The sequence below is a fragment of the Lissotriton vulgaris genome, chromosome 2_1 (genome assembly GCF_964263255.1).
Source record: "Lissotriton vulgaris chromosome 2_1, aLisVul1.2, whole genome shotgun sequence".
NCBI classification, from domain to species: domain Eukaryota; kingdom Metazoa; phylum Chordata; class Amphibia; order Caudata; family Salamandridae; genus Lissotriton; species Lissotriton vulgaris.
In genome coordinates, this window is record NC_141687.1 from 647372299 (window position 1) to 647389742 (window position 17444).

At 46.1% G+C, this 17444-nt stretch overlaps 1 protein-coding gene across 1 annotated transcript in view; it reads right to left on the reverse strand.

Moving 5' to 3' along the window:
• The window catches only part of VPS13C (vacuolar protein sorting 13 homolog C), a 2437235-nt gene that overhangs the window by 1283973 nt on the left and 1135818 nt on the right, over positions 1-17444 (reverse strand). Inside the window, exon 44 of the mRNA XM_086955811.1 lies at positions 13985-14088. Within this exon, the coding sequence (XP_086811937.1) occupies positions 13985-14088 (104 nt within the window). The remainder of the gene's footprint in view (positions 1-13984; positions 14089-17444) is intronic.

Sequence of the window (17444 nt, forward strand, 5' to 3'; positions counted from 1 at the left end):
TATGGCAAATACCTAGAACATCTTGCTCCGCGGCTGCGCGAGGTATATAATGAGGCGCAGGAGAAGGGCCGACTCCCGGGCTCTATGTGCGAGGCCCTTATGATCCCACTTTTGAAGCCGGGCAGAGAGGGTGCGGCGCTGTCCTCGTATCGTCCGTTGTCTATGTTGACGACGGACTACAAGATCCTCAGTAAAATTCTGGCCAACAGATTACTAGTGCACATGACGGGCCTGGTTCATGGTGACCAGTGCGGATTCATACCGACACGCAATACCACTCATAACATCCGTAGACTCACGAGACTGATGGGTGCAGATTGGCCGGACACCGTCTCCCCATTTGTCCTGTCCATCGACATTGAGAAGGCATTTGACAGCCTCGAATGGGGATACCTGTATGAGGTGATGCGTCGCTTTGGGTTGGGTGACGGATATATACAGTGGACCAAGGTCCTCTACACTGAGGCGGTAGCAAGGGTCCGGGTGGGTGCACTGATCTCAAGACAATACCCGATTAGGCGTGGCACTAGACAGGGTTGTTCCCTATCCCCGCTGCTGTTTGCGTTGGCAATGGAACCCTTCGCTGCGGTAGCCAGACTGGGCCGCCACTACGCAGGTTTATCTTTTAGGGGGAGGCCACACCTCATTTCCCTATATGCGGATGACTTGTTGATGTTTTTGGCCGATGCCGGCGCCGACCTTCAGGGGGCGCGAAGGCTACTGGAGCAGTTCGGTAGGTTATCGGGCCTGAGGGTCAACTGGCCCAAATCCTGTCTGTTTCCCCTGAGGCCGGGAGAGCCGTGCCCACTCACTGCTCAGGAACTCCGGTGGGAGCCGCGCTGCCTACATTACCTAGGGGTTTATGTTTACCACGCCCCCTCCGACCTGCTGGATGGCAACATAATTCGCTGTATTAACGCCATGCGTGGATCTATGGACTTCTGGGCGACTCTGCCGCTCTCCCTGGCTGGTAGAATTTCCCTGCTTAAAATGATAGCCCTGCCCAGGCTTCTGTATTATTTTAGGACACTGCCGGTATGGATCCCGAGTTCGGTTTTCAAACGCCTGAGGTCACTGATTATAGCGTTCCTGTGGGGCACGGGTAGGAGACGCATAGCGCTCGGCACGCTGTTACGCCCCAAAGATGAGGGAGGTATGGCAGTGCCAGACTTCGAAGGATATTACCTCGCCGCGCAGCTGCAGACTTTTACTCAGGAGGTGGCAAGAGTTTATAGAGGTCCCGAAGACGCGAGAGCCGAAGGCACCCCGCGACACGTTCTGGCTTATATTACGCTGCACCAGAAACTCCGAGTGGGAGACCTGACGGTCGAGGAGCAGACTTTCCGGCTATGTTGGGACCGGGCCCGTAAGCGGGCGGGTGTCCGCCTTATGTATGCCCCCGAAATACCGCTGGGAATGGTCACTGCCCTCCCACATGGAGGTGATTGGTCACGCTTGCTAGGGTGGGAGGAGGCGGGAGTGCACGTGCTGGGTGACCTCTACGAAGATGGGGTGTTGCTGCCATTTCGGGACCTGCAGGAGAGATTTGACCTACCGAGGGGTGACTACCTGCTGCACGCGGCAGTCACGGGCGCCATGCGAGCCCACTGGGGGGAAGGGCTGCAGGAACCAGGCACCTCGATGGCTTGCCAGTACGCCATGATGGCGGCGGGAACCTTTAAGGCCGTCACGTGCCTGTACTCGAGGATGCAGCGGGAGGCCCTGCAACCTTTGGCAGCCCTGAAGACCAAGTGGGAGCTGGACCTCCAGGTGGAGATACCAGACACGACCTGGGGCCAACTGCTGAGGAGGGCGCGGAAGAGCTCGAGGAATGCAAGGTTCCAATTGATCCACTTTTATGTTATCCACAGGGCATACCTCACGCCCGGGAAAATCCACCAGTACTTTGGGGCGACCGACGCTGCTTGCCCCAGATGTAATACAGCGGGAGCGGATCTATGTCATATGCTGTGGGACTGCCCCACTTTAGGCGACTATTGGCAGGAAGTTGGGCGGGCCCTTAACGGCGCGACGGACAGGGATATCCAGTATACTAAAGCAGTTGGCATCCTTCACTGGTTCCCACACACACCTAGAAATACGATGTCAAGTAAATTTATAGATTTAGGGCTTATCTTGGCCAAGCGGGAGATCACACGAAATTGGAAGTCCAGAGTGGGGCCCACGTATAAAAGATGGTATGGGGAGTGTCTGAGATGGGCCGCGTGTGATAGTACCTTACGGTACCAGATGGCTTGGAGGTCGAATGACGAGAAAGCACTGGAAAGGGCGACTGCATGGGAGGTGATGGTGCAGGCGCTCAGGGATGTGGACGATGAGGGGCAGGAAGGCGAGAGCGAACTAGCTGGAGCAGACCCTAACACTATACAGGAGAACACACCTTAGCGATTGTTTGCTTCCTCCTACAACACACCGGGCACTAATACATGATTACCCAAGCGCGGCGCGACCACGGGGGAGGGCGGGTAGGAAGCTGGATTGGAGGGGTGTTGGGGTACCGAAATTGGGGGAGGGGGAGGGGCGTAAATCACAAAAGCATTCCAGGGTTCTGTGCAAAATGAAGCGGTCAGACAATGTAAGCAGTACGAGACCAGAACGGAAATGAAGCCACCCGCGTCAAGAGCGGGATGATCCCCCCAGATGAAGAGCGAACATCTTCAATTGCATTGGTTCATGTCATGTTATATTTGCTGAATATCTTGTCTGTACATTTATATTGGTGATGCAATAAAAATGATGTTAAAAAAAAAAAAAAAAAAAAAAAAAATCAACGACGATGAGACACGCAAGGTCATGAACTCCATCCACTCAGGATCTCCGTCTGACCCGTGCCCACACCACGTATTCAACAAAGCAGACGCAGCCATCGCACCCAAACTACGGAGGGTCATCAACATCTCCTTCGAAACAGCGACATTCCCGGAAAGCTGGAAGCACGCTGAAATCAACGCCCACCTCAAGAAGCCCAAAGCGGACCCCAAGGACTTTAAGAACTTCCGGCCCATCTCCCTGCTCCTGTTCCCGGTAAAAATTGTCAACGAGAAAATTGTCAACATGCAACTGGCCCGCCACCTGGAAGACAACAACATCTTGGACCCGTCCCAGTCCAGATTCAGACGAAACCACAGCACAGAGACAGCCCTCATCGCCGCCACAGACACCATCAGGAGCAAACTAGACAACGGCGAAACATCAGCCCTCATCCTCCTGGACCTGTCAGCTGCCTTCGACACGGTCTGCCAACCCACTCTAAAGACACGCCTCCTAGAAGCTGGAACCCAAGATAAGGCTCTTGACTGGACCACGTACTTCCTCTCAGGCAGAACCCAGAGCGTCCGCCTCCCACTCTTCCGATCCAAAGCCACCGACATCATCTGCGGCATGCCCCCAGGGCTCATCCCTCAGCCCAACGCTGTTCAATGTCTACATGATCCCCTCGCACAAGTGGCCCGCCATCACGACCTCAACATCATCTCCTACGCTGACGACACCCAGCTTATCCTCTCTCTCACCAAGGAGTCACACACCGCCAAAACCACCCTCCACGATTGAATGAAGGCCGTCGCCGACTGGATGAGGAGCAGCCGTCTGAAGCTGAACTCGGACAAGACGGAGGTCCTCATCCTTGGACCCACCCCCTTAGCCGGGGACGACTCCTGGTGGCCAACCACACTGGGAACAGCACCAACACCCACCGACCATGCAAGCAATCTAGGATTCATCCTCGACTCCTCCCTCTCCATGTCTAAGCAGGTCAACACCGTCTCCTCCACCTGCTACAACACCCTCCACATGCTCCACAGGATCTACAAGTGGATCCCAACCGAAACAAGAAGAACGGTGACACCTGCCCTCGTCAGCAGCAGACTGGACTATGGCAACGCACTCTACACAGGAATCCCAGCCAAACACCTACGACGACTACAATGCTTCCAAAACGCCCGCATCCACTGAACGACCTCTGGCGGCAGATCCTTCTCCTACCTCGCAGTCAAGACCTGGAACACCCTCCCTACCCACATACGGCAGACCCAAGACCTACTCGCCTTCAGAAGACTCCTCAAGACCTGGCTCTTCGAGCAGTAGCAGCACCCCCTCTGCCCTCAGCGCCTAGGGACCCTCACGGGTAAGTACCGCGCTTTACAAGTACTCTGATTGATTGATTGATTGAAGCAGCACACCCTTGAGCAACAATGACTGTCACTGAGGTCACAGGACCCTTGAGAATGGCCGACTCCAGGGCAGTGCAACCAGTGAGACTGCAGCGGGCGCTGACTTTTGGTGGTCGCGTCGAGTTAACAAGTATATTATGGCTTTAAAAGCACTTGGTGCCTCCTTCCTGATCTCCAGCAATTTTCAGCAACAAAGAAAATGTCATGATGATTCCAGTGATTAATGTTCTTCCTAGAGAGAGATGAGAGTTTTGTCTAGCGAAGGTTTTGACTCATGGAAAGGTAGCGCAGAAGGTTAATGTGCCTGCTGCAAAGAAGATGTACCATGCAGATCACAAAGTGCGCCTAATGTATACAGGTCAGTGGGTACTACTTTTGTCACAGAGATCCTTTTGTTATTTGCAGTATATAAGTTAAAATCCTAACATAGAGCAGTGAGCTATTAACTGTCATCTAAGAGCTGCATGCAAACTGCAAGGTATAAATTAGAGCATCATGTTTTTTCCCCAGTCTTTGATTATACTAATGTTGCACAAACTGTTCATTTGGATAGAAATCAATTCTGATTATTAAAGAGCACCCCTAATCACGGTATTATGTTTTTAATTTGGAGTTAGTGTTTCTCCAGACCAATCACTATTAAACTATACTGCCGACTAGTGTGGTTGTCATGTGACTCCTACACCTTGTAGTCATTTGTCTTATGTAACATTCCCTATGCAGTGATTTAAATGCATATAATTGATTGTGTCTGTGTAATGTGTGTGAATCAAAGTGCTCTGACACCCTACACTGGTATGAGTGGTGCTGTAAATCAAATTAAATGCATATGAGAGAGAGTGTGGTTATGGAGACTTGATGGGGAACTATTAAAAGGGCTGTAGTGAGGGAATCCATGGCGGAGGTGGTCATTGGGGGCACCAACAAACATTGTTGCACAGGGCTTCACCACCGCCTCTCCCATTGGTACCTCCATTGGCCTTTTTTCAGCAGTAGTAGCTGCAACTCACCAGGGATATTCAATGTAGGATTTGCACACACACCAAACAAAGTTTGCAAACTTCTCAGGCTCTCTGCTTCATGCACAAGCACTTTTAACGTGCTGCCTGCTTTGGAGCCACTGGAATTATTAACAAAATTAATGCTGCAGTGTTGACTCAATTATGCATCTAAAAAGGCTGCAGCATAATGTAGTATATTTTCTGAAACTTTATTATTTTGCCTTTTTTACACATGCTAACAGTCTCTGGAAAGATTCTGCCTTATTAGTACGAGTGTAACATACAAATGCACCAGTGAGAAAGGTAACAAGTCAATTTTTGCAAAGGGCCGTCCACTTTCGCAGCAACACAAGTAACATTTTTCAGTAACTTTTGATCCACTTGAGCTACAAAGAATGAATTAGTTAAAATTGTCAGATTATACAGCAGATGTTGTGTTATGTGGTAAATATGGCAGAGCTATAATTATATAGAACACATTTGTAAACTAGGATATTTTGCCATTGATGTTTGAACTGCTCTTGCGGAAAAAGGGAGCATAAATGCTGATGATGGAAACTGCCTGGCTAGGAGATAAGTGGCTTGTGATTCCCATTTAAGCGTATTTGGGACATTCTGTGATTGGAAACACATCCCATTTTGTGAATGTATTTTAAGGTCAATAGCTCATATTAAACCTTAAATATTCATGTGTATCCATTGGTTGAATTAAATAATATAAGTTGTAATTGGTCAGTGAAATGCCAAATACTAATAATTAGGATGTCTTGCTGTTTCTGGCCACACCTTTGACTCCGCCCACTGACCCAATCCTCAGGTTATTCCCACCCTCTGATTATCCACCCACCGTTCCCCTACTTTTTTTCCCACTTCAACCAATGGGTGGTCACATCAATAAAATAGCTGCTTTTTGTCTCAAAGATCAGACAAAGTCACGATGTGTAAACAAGCCAGAATGGTCATCTATAAAGCAACATAACTTTGCAGTCGGGCGTCCCGGGACTAAGCATGGCTAGTTCTTCTTCTGCTTAAGTTACATTGTGGCTTACCTTTACTTTATGTTGCTTTATAGATGACCAGTCTGGCTTGTTTACACATCGCAACTTTGTCTGATCTTTGAGACATATATATTTGTGCAATTGTTCTGTCCTGAAGATGGTCCCAAGGATCTACTAGACCACCGGGGGACCGAAACGTCGACGCACAACACCGTTTTTGTATAATTGTTTAATTTACCTGGATACTAATTTAACTATATATTGTGTTTAATTCACATGAATGTGGTTGAACTGAATGTCCATATTTTATGCGAAAGGTGTTTTATATACTACCGCCAAATGTTATATGATGGTATTGGTAGTATTCTGTTGCCAGACATTTACTTTGGAGAATGTTACAAATGTAATAAGAATTAAAAATCTTATATTTTTGATACACTTATGTTGTTCTACAGTGAATCCATGTGACTACCAAGGCTAAATGTTCATGTATATGACACTATTCAAATTGTTAATTATTATACGAATGTTTCCTTCTGGGACAATTTGCTCTTGTTATTGATGAGCAGGCCACTCAGATGTGGGAGCAAAGCTCCTGGGGTTAAGGTTAGCACTGCAAGAGCCAAAGACCAACACAGGAGCTGCATCACCAGCGGCACTAGGGCGGCCAGAGTAGGGTGCAAAATGGACATTGGAGGCCCTGTGCTTTCCAATTGAGACCTTCGGATTCTCAAAGTTACTGACCGGGCAGAGAGTCTTTCTGTAGGCGAGCACTGGTTTGAGAGGTAACATCAGTTGGGCTACCCAAGGACATGGGACATCAGGTGCAGGGGTGTCTTCTGGCATTGGGTTTGCATACCAGCTCCGGTTGCAGTCGTGGGAGGCCCTTCAGGTTTAAGCTGCAGGCATCTGCTTGAGGGAGGTCGGGGATCACCAGATCCCAGGTCAAGATCGCTGGGGAGACCTCCTTGTGGTGTTGGCCTCTCAAACTCATGGGCATCGGGTGCACTCTGCAGAATTGTGGAGTCACCAGTATCCGGATCCTGGAGGTGAGTTCTGGTTTGAGCAAATCTTGTGCTCACAGGGGACAAAGTCCATAGGAAGGTATCAGGGAAGGTACTCCGGGTTCTGGAGGTTGCTGGCTGCTGGACTTGCTGGGGTTCTCCCCGTAGGCAGGGTGTAGATGAGAAAGACCGGAAGGGATTGGGCCAAGGCAGTTGGTTTCCTTCTTGGGTCAGCATGGCTCGTCGATCCTTCTTTCTTCCTCAAATCTGAGGAGGCAAGGTTCAGGGTCACCCCAAAATACTAAATTTAGGGGCATTAAAGGGGTGTGCAGGTCGGGACCAATGGGTCCCTTCCTTGGGGTGGGTACACACCCTATTATGCAACCCTCCAGTGGGAGGGGCCATGATCCTCTTCCTAATTGGATGAGTCCCCTCACATTCAAGATGAATAGGAATGAGATGTGTGCTTTAACTCACACCCCCCCCCCCCCACCTGAGTGGTGGGGTTGGCAAAGGTTGGCTCACCTCTCTTCCGGACATGGATATCTCACTGATTCTCCCCCCCAGAGTGGGGGTCTGAACCGGTGGGAGCCAGTTGCTGGGGACAGCGAAAGGCAGGGACAGCGTCCAAAACTGGCAGGCCTTTGAAGCTTTCCCTTTCATGGAACCAGCCCATCCTGGGGGAAGAGGCATGACACCTCTGCCCAGAATGGGCTTTGTTTCTGGACCAGGGGTCCAGAAATCTGTCTAGTGGTGGCGAATGGTGGGCAGCATTCATGAACCACACAAGGGCTAGATGATTTTCAGGGGGCATCCCTAAGATGCCCTCCGAGTGCATTTCACATTAAATCCCACACTGACATCAGTGGGGGCTTAATGTGTTGAGAGGTTTGCAGCCAAACTTCCCAGTTTTTAGTAAAGCCATTATGGAGCTGTGGAGTATGCAATGACCAACTCCCTGACCATATTCTCTTTAGGCTTTATTACACTTATGTCTAAGAATGGACTTATACACTGTAGGGTTACAGGGCTCATGCCGCGGTACCCTCACCTTAGGGTAGTGCACCCTGCTAGGGGAGGACTTACCTAGGCCTCAGGCAGTGGATTGCAGGCATGGCACAAAGAGATGTGTGCCATGCAGACTCTTCAATTTTCTCTGCACCAAAACACGCAGCATGTAGTGGCAGTGTGTATGTATTAAGGTGCAGGGCCTCTAAGGGTGGTACAATAGGTGCTGCAGCCCTTGGAGGCCTTCCCTGGTCACTGCGCCCTTGGTACCCATGGTACATTTTACAAAGGGCTTACCTGTGGCCAGAGTTGTGCCAATTCTGGATACAAAGGTACAGTGCTGGGAAAGAAGAAAGGCCCTGGGAACCTTATTGGAAGGGACCCAGGGCACATCAAGTCAGGTTGCATCAGATGTCAAGCCAAAAGTGGGGGGTAACCATGCAAAAAGGGGCACTTTTATACACAGCCCCCCCCCCCTTTCAAAAGGAAAGAGGATGAGACTAACTTTTCCCTACAGAGACTTCATTGTCAAAGTAGAAAATGTGGAAAGGCCATCTGCATTGGCAAGGGCAGTCCCAGGTCTATGTTCCACTATAAAGTCCCAGTCTGTATTAGCCATCTGAGAGGTCTGTGGTCAGTTTGAACTAGGATTAAGTACCAAACAGGTACAGTCTCAGCTTCTTCAGGGACCAAACCACAGCAGAGGGTTTCCTCTCAATGGCACTCCAAGGCTGCTCTCTTATAAAAGCTACAGGTTGGTCTTGTCCATCATCATTGGTTTGGGTTCGGGCTGCTCCTATCCCTAGCTCAAAGGCATCAGTCTGCACTATGAAGTGATTGGAGTAATCTGGACCTCTTTTACGGTGTCAAATTCCTTTTGGCAGCCAACTTCCCAGTTCACTTTCTTGGGCACCTGGTTGGAGGAGAGTTCTGTGAGGGGAGTCTCCTTGGACCCATATCCCTTCGGAAGCCTCCTACAATACACAGCCAAGCCAAGGAATGCGCTGACATTGGAGCATGTTGGAGCGTACCAGTCCAGAATGGTCTGGATTTTGGGATAATGGGGTTGGACTTGGCCTCCACCTACAGGGTGGCCCAAGTACGCAACAGTTTCCTGCCCTATCTGGCACGTTAATGCCTTGATAGTTAATATCACACTGAGCACAAATGGCAGTGGTTATAAAAAGAACAATCACCACCTCCTTAACGTTTGCAAAGTATTAAAGAACTTCATATATATGCCTGCTCAATACAAAACACTGTGCCACTTATTCAGTGTTGTCCCGTATGAGGAAAACCGAGATTCCCCTCTATACATAAATTCAAATTATACAATGTGAAGCACAGCAAAATCGTTGTAGAGACTGAATCTGTTGTCAGTCAATTTAAATTTCAAACAAACAAATGGAACTGTGTGCACAGACTAATATGGCCCAAATACAAGACAATACAAATGGAATAGTTCTGGGATGGAGGGTTTTTAGTAACTGAGGATATGTGGTGCTCTGCTAGTATACATGCGTGTAAGTGAGCACAGAAGTATATGGTGCAACCAGGTAAGGGGATAAGCCCTATAACCCCTCAATTTTAGGTAGGAAAATCCTACACAGTTACAAATTTCAACATAAACCTAGGCACACATAAAGGTAATTATACAGTGTGTTTATGGTCATATAATCTTAGTAAATTAGAAACAATGGTCAACGTCCTTGTTGGTAGAGAGTTGCTTTGTCTTTTATTCCATTTCCATTAGGACAAAACAGAAACCAGCCATCACATGTTTCGTCGCATGTGGAAATCAATTCAGCAACTTCCTCAGGGCTGTATGGTGGAGAAAGAATGTTGGTAGTCGCTCAGCCGGTGATAATTCTAACCCGGCTGGCCAAAAGAAGTCCTAGAGCGGTGGACTGTATAATCAAAACCACCGTAATAACGGTGATCCCAGGATCGGGTCTGCCGTGAGTTTCTTCAGGGTAGCAATGCATTTGTGTGAGAAGGAGATCCATAGCGTGTGCGCTCGGGCTCCTCATGGCAGTTCACTGTGTTCTGGGTGTGTTTCTAATTCACTTAGATTGTGTGAACATATACAAACTGTATAATTACCATTATGTGTGCACAAATGGAATAGTGTCCATATAGGGAATGTCAATCAAGCTTATAGTATCGTTGAAATATTGTAGTCACGTTGATGCAGACAGGCGACATGTGTTTTGTCGTGCAGACAGCTTCTTCAAGGCTCGGACGCGAACTTAGTAGAATCAAATAAGGTCCGTAGACCTCTAATCGTTTTGTAGAAAAGCAGAATAAAACCATGGAAAGAATTGCAGTGTCAAGCGTTGAGAATGTTGACAGAAATCCTCGATTTTTTCTACTAAGCGGGACAAAAACTACGGGACGGGGTGCCTCCGATTTGAAGCAGTCAGTGGCCACTGATGCTAACATACATTGGTGAGCTGCGGGTCTTTCTATGAGTCTTCTGACTAACTACGTTTAAGGTTGGTTCAGTTTCTATTTTAACACATAAGGGCATCAATAACTTACAGATACCTACTATTTTGTGTACCATACGAGGCACGTTCCTCCCAAGCGTCTCTAAGTATTATTTCCATTCTCAACGCTTGACACTGCGATTCTTTTTATCGTGTTATTCTACTTTTCAACAAAATGATTAGAGGACTACAAACCTTATTTGTGTCTACTAAGTCAGAGTCCGAGCCTTGAAGAAGTCATCTACACAACGAAACACGTGTCAGCTGTCTGCATCAACGGGACTACAATATTTCAACGATACTATAAGCTTGATTGGCATTTCCTATATGGACACTATTCCATTTGTATTGTCTTGTATTTGGACCATATTAGTCTGTGCACACAGTTGTCTTGATAGTTAGGCCTTCAGCTTGCAGGGCCGGTAAAACCTCTCCCAGGTGGACCAGCTGATCCTGCCAGGAGCAGCTAAACACAGCAATATAATCAAGATAAGCTGCACTAAAGCCTTCCAACCTAGCAAGGACTTGATTCACCAACTTTTCTAAGGTGGCAGGGGCATTCTTTAAGCGAAAGGGCATCACAGTAAACTGGAAGTGCCCATCAGGTGTGGAGAATGCTCTTTTTTCTTTTGCTACAGGGGCCATGCTAATCATGCCAATGACCTGCATTCAAGTCAAAGGTACATATGTATTTGGTAGCCCCCAACTTAGCTATCAACTTATCATCCCTGGTGATGGGGTGTGCATCTGTATTGGTGACAGCATTGGGACCTCTTTAGTCCATACAAAACCTAATTTCTCTCTTTTCCACCCTGTGGATCAGGTATGGTGACTAGGACCACTGGGCTGGCCCAGGGACTCACGGAAGGCTGAATGGACCCCAAATCCAGAATCCTGCTGACTTCAGCTTTGATGCTCCTTTCTTTGACTTGGTCAGACTGGCAATACATTTCTAGTTTTGACAGGCAAGTCGTCTCTAGTGCCCACATCATGGGTGCACCAGGATGTCAGGACAGGGGTCAAAGAAAAGAGCTGTGCATACCATTGCAGAACCTCTCTGCAATCACCTTGCTGTTGGGCAGAGAGGGTGTAGACAACTCCATCCACAGACCCATCTTGGGGGCTGTAAGAGAGGAGGTCAGGGAGAAGTTCACTCTCTTTCTCCTGATTCTCATCAGTAACCATGAACTGGTTGTGGAAGCAGTGTGTCAAAAAGATTAATCTTTGAAATATTAATATAGAAGAAACATCAAATCGTGTGGTAATAACAGACATGGTTTTTTAGGAAACCCCCAAAAGAATCAATGACACATAGGGCCACTTTTCTCTGCACCAAAACATGCAGCCTGCCGGGGCAGTGTGTGTTTGTGTTAAGGTGCAGGGCCTAAAGGAGTGGCACAACAGGTGCTGCAGCCCTTAGAGGCCTCCCCTGGTCAAATTGCCCTTGGTACCTTTTACAAGGGGCTTACCTGTGGACAGGGATGCGCCAATTGTGGATACAAAGGTACAGTCTTGGGAAAGAACACAGGCACTGGGAACCTGATTGGCAGGGACCCATAGCACATCAAGTCAGGTTGCATCAGATGTCAGGCAAAAGGTGGGGGGTAACCATGCAAAAAGTGGCACTATTCCTACACTCTTTCAACACTGTAGACTTGGCAGCATGTGGTGTTTTGTTGCTAGGCCTATGAAGAAGAATGCGTTAATCTCCCCCTAATTCCAAAAATATACGTTGTAAGCTATACACTCTGCTGTTAAAATGACAATAACTTTGCCCACCTTCACCTTCTACATGTGTAACTTGATTCTGTCTATCAGCCGGAGAACTAATTTAACCCACTAAAAAAAAAAAAAAAAAAAAAAAATCGCACAGCAACTCATCAGCTACCTCCAAAACATTTTGCCCTCTCCCAGCCCCACCAATCTCAGACTTCACCATCTGCCTTCTAGCATGGCTATCCCTACTTTTTGCTTGATCTCAGTATGTTTTTGACCTGGTCTGACTGAGAGTCTGCTAACCTGGACCCCTGTCACTCTGTTTTCTCCCTAAATTGATCATGGTAAGTACTTTTGTACATCCACAATTGGCTAATGGTGTACCCTTGTAAGTCCCTAGATGATGGTACTTAGGTGACATTGCAGCTTCAGACCCGATGAAGTGCGACTCATCTCCTCGCGGCTCCACTACGTAACTGCTGCAGGGCGACGTATCCCTGACCCCAGACCCCAGCTTCTTCAGAACCGCCAGTGTGTGATGCATCTTCAACAATGGACTTTTTATCCCAAGCACCTTGTTGATGTACTTCGCATCTCAGCCTTGCAGTTACAAGGAACCGCTGCTGTAACCACATCCTGGAAATGGTATCTCACAATGCCCCGCAACCAGAATTTAAGGTACTTAGTTCAGCACGCCTGACTTGGTTCCTGTATCTGGTTGATGCTCTATTGCCGTAGGCCTGAACTTGTGACTTTGTCCCGGTCAGCGCAACCACATAGCCACAGTTGGAGCTTTGTGCTTCTAAGCACTATTTTTAATTAAATATTTAAAATTGCTTATCTCCAGTATTACTGACTGAATTTTCGTTTTTTTGGTCTATTATTTTTTTTATCTCAATTTTTCTAAATTTGTGTGGGAATTTTCTTGTCTTGTGTTTTCACTTTTTTATTGCTTGAAGTGCTACATAAATACTTTTACACATAGCCTCTAATTTAAGCCTGACTGCTTTGTGCCAAGCTACCAGGGGGAAGAGCACAGGTTAAATTGGAGTTTGCATGTGCCTCACCCTGACAAGAAATGTGGTTGCTGATTGAGTAGGGTTTCACTACCCTCCACCAGTAACCCAATTTCCTACGTGCATGCATTACCTCAGACAAATTAAGGGTTCTATGATTGAAGTTCAAACAACTCGCATGCAAAATTTTAGGCACTCTGCTCTGCCATCAGGCCACAGTACCAGGATCACAGAGTAAAGCACATTCATAATATAATTAACAGGGCAAATTATCAGTGGAGGTGGCCCTTTTACCATTCCCAGTGGATACAGTCAGGTGTGCAACTGAAAGAGATCTACACATGGCAGCGGATACATAAAATTGAGTCCTACTTTGGAAAGCTATAGCCACTCATAAAATAATAAAAAAGATACAAAAAGCAGAGAGAGACGTGCATTTAATCTCTGGATGGCACACAGGAATTCTGAGTTGCTGGGAAATGTGCTGAATGTTCTGCAAGTTCTTTTTCGGTCAGTTGTGGGAAATCAATAGGTGTAATTTTATATTTGATTATTTTACCTTTTTGTGAATGGTTTTTGGATCGACATCGGTGACTATTATATCTCGTAGTCTAGCAAATACCTCCATTTGCTTTGACTGCATGGAAATCGATGTATCCATTCCTGCAGAAACAGTGCACGAATTAATACAATATTACTAGTACAAAGAACACTAAGGATGAAATAAAAAAAATAAACTACAGTATATAGTAATTCTAGAACATCGACAACACAAGTTATATGTTTGTTATGTAGATAGTATTAATATTCTAGACTGACGACTTCTTGTTCAGAAATAAAAGTATAGTTTATCCTAAACATCCGCCATGTCATGGTACACTTGTATAAACGGATAAACTTTGAATTGCACTACAACCATGCAAGATTTAAAAAACCTTTTGCATGAGATATCTACATTTCATTTTTTGGCCATGGAAACACCTTTTGTGTATTTATCTGTTACAGTAATATGACTTGTTAAGTAAGCAGAAGAAACAAATAATCTCATTTTATAGAGTAAAGAAAAATGAAACTGGAAGACTAATTAGCAAAAGGAAGTAAAAGAAAATCCTGCTCATTCAAGGAAGACTCTGAGGAACTTCAAGTCTCCCGAATGCACTGCGCACTGAGTTAGAAAGCAGACGTTTTTACCCAACGCTAGGCTTTACCAGCTTACTCCATTTTGGTTCAAAATAATTTTCAATCTTTGCTACAAACACTGAATCCTTGACTATTCCCCTGTGATTACCTGATACACCTTAACTTCTCCATCCTCGCCTTCTTTCCTTAAACAAGGAGGTATGTGAGAGGACTCCAATGCAAAACTGTCCGTCTCCTAATTTCACTCTATGCAGACAATGTTGTACTATATGTCCGGCGCCCTCAAGAGAATTTAGACCCACTGGTGTGGGAGGTTATCAGGTTTGGTGAGTTTTCGGGTCTAGGTATAAACTGGGGAAAGTCGAAAATGTTTCCATTAACAACCTGCACTACTAGCTGGGAGTGCGAAATCCCGCTGACATGGTGTAATGACTCACTTAAATATTTGCGGATCAATATTCACATAGAGGCGGAGCAGATTGCTTGCCTGAATTATGGTCCTGCTATACTTGAGCTTGAACAGCAAGATGAGTGATGGATAAAGCTTCCACTCTCGCTGTCCGGGATAGTTGCGATCATTAAAATGGCTGTATTACTGAAATTCCAGTACCTGTTCCAGAACATACCCATCCCACTGCCCAATAGTTATTTCATACACTGCACTTGCATCTTATCAGACTGATGTGGGGTGGCAAAAGGGAAAGAATCAGTTTGACTACTCTGACCCTGCCATATGAAAGGGAGGGTTTTGGGGTTACTAACTTTCACATATATTATTTAGTAGCACAGTGCAGTTTTGCGCACTTATGGTACCATCCCTTACTCCAAACTTGAAGCTGACCTTGTAACATAATGCCCCGGTTAAAACAATTTTGCCTACGGGATCCCGAGAGACCCCCGGGACATACAGTAACCACCACTTGCTGCGCTTGGAAGAAACTGGTGCGTGTTACTGGCAGGCATTTTTATACTCCTCCGCACTACGGTCTACCGATACTCATTAACCCTTGGTTGTCCACCACTGAAGAAAAGTTGGTACAGCACACTCTTACAACATATTCCCTAGATACAAATGGGGATCTATTTCCAGGAAGACACGTTTATCATTGCTCTGAGGAAGGGAGGTTCAGCAAAGCAACCTTTAGGGAGCTCTTCATGCTCAAGAGACTGCGTAGTGAGCTGAGAGCGCAGATAACAGAGTTCCCCCTGGATCCGGAATATTTTACCCGATAAAAAATGCTGATCACCAACACAGGGGGGACGATCTAATTTCAAAACTATTACAAAGCCTTTACGACATTACTCCCCACTAGAGATGCCAAAGTCCGGGAGCTGTGAGAGCGAGACCTGGGACACCCCATAGAAGACACCCATTGGTCTTTTTTAAGTTCAAAAGAAAGCTTTATTAAGAGAAAGAAGGCGTCAGAACAAAATATAAAACTTAAATACAATTCATACATAAAGATCATACAAAAAAATGATTACATTAAAATGATATAAAATGGGCGTAAAATAGAACATGGAAAGCAACATAGCTCAATTATGAGAAGAAAAAAAAACAAGAAGATACTGAAGAATTAAAGAACTCCTAGGGTATTCAAGGAGGTTTTAAGACTTCTTGTTGGCAGGGCTGCAATTGGAAAGAACGGCTAGCACAGGCATCAAGATATGTCGTAACAGGTAACCACAAATCTAGGCATTTAGCTGCCATGTGTAAAGGATATACAAAGGAAGTGTCCAATCTATGATTGTGACAAACATTGTACCACCAAGCTCTAAAAGAGATCTTAGAAAAGGCTTTCCAATTAGCTGTAATTTGCTGGAAAGCAATTGCTTTTAACAAATCAATAATTTTAACATTAAGCGTAATATTTTCCCAACATGAAGAAAGGCTTCCCAAAAAAACATGAGTAAAAGAAAAGGAAAGTTGGGTTCGGAAAATCAAGGTAATTTGGGGCCAAACCTGTTTCCAGAAATTATGTACAAGAGGACAAGCAAATAACATGTGAAACAAATCTGCATTCGGAGAGGAGCATGTCCAACAGAATCTGGTACTGTAGAACATTTTTTGCTTAAATCATGTAGCGTAAAAACAAGCCTGTTATATAGAAAAAACAATGTCTGCGTTATATTAGCTGATCTAGATGATTTTCGTGTGTTTTGACCCATATTTTATTCCATAGGGAAACTGGCCAAGAAGTAGCAAGGTCGCATTCCCACAACTCTTCTGTTTTGGATTTTGGCCAGCCATTGGTCTTTTTGCTGCACCCAGATCAAGGAAGTTACCCTGAATTGTTGCCACAAGTTTATCCATTTTAAGTTCCTATGGAGGGCATACATGTCCCATGCTAACCTTCACTCAATAGACCCCTCTCGGCCACATACATGCCCCAAATGTGGAACGCACAACGCAGACTTTACTCACATGACATGGAATTGTGTCAAAATTGGAGGGTATTGGAGAGCTGTTTACAGCATCCTACCACGTATGACTCACCTTGATCTTTACCCTACGCCAGAGGTGGCCTTGTTAGGATATGCCCATAATATCCCAAAGCAGCTGCGCAGATTCACCTCTATTGCGTTGATGCTGGCCAAACTTGAAATAGCCCTTAATTGGGGTAATAAGGTTATCCCTAATACAAAGGCCTGGCTAAACAGTCTTATTTATTGTAACACAAATTGTGACCTATTTACATCTACCTTTCCTGTGATATCTAGACCCAAGGACATATGACATATGGGGTCCTTTAAAGAACTATCTGTTGGAGGTTGTAGTGGCTACACCATCGCAGCCACCTGATGGGATAGATGCCCCCACAGTGGGTTGACTCCCCTCTTTCCCCCGACTCCAGTCTTGCAAATGACATTGTCAGAAG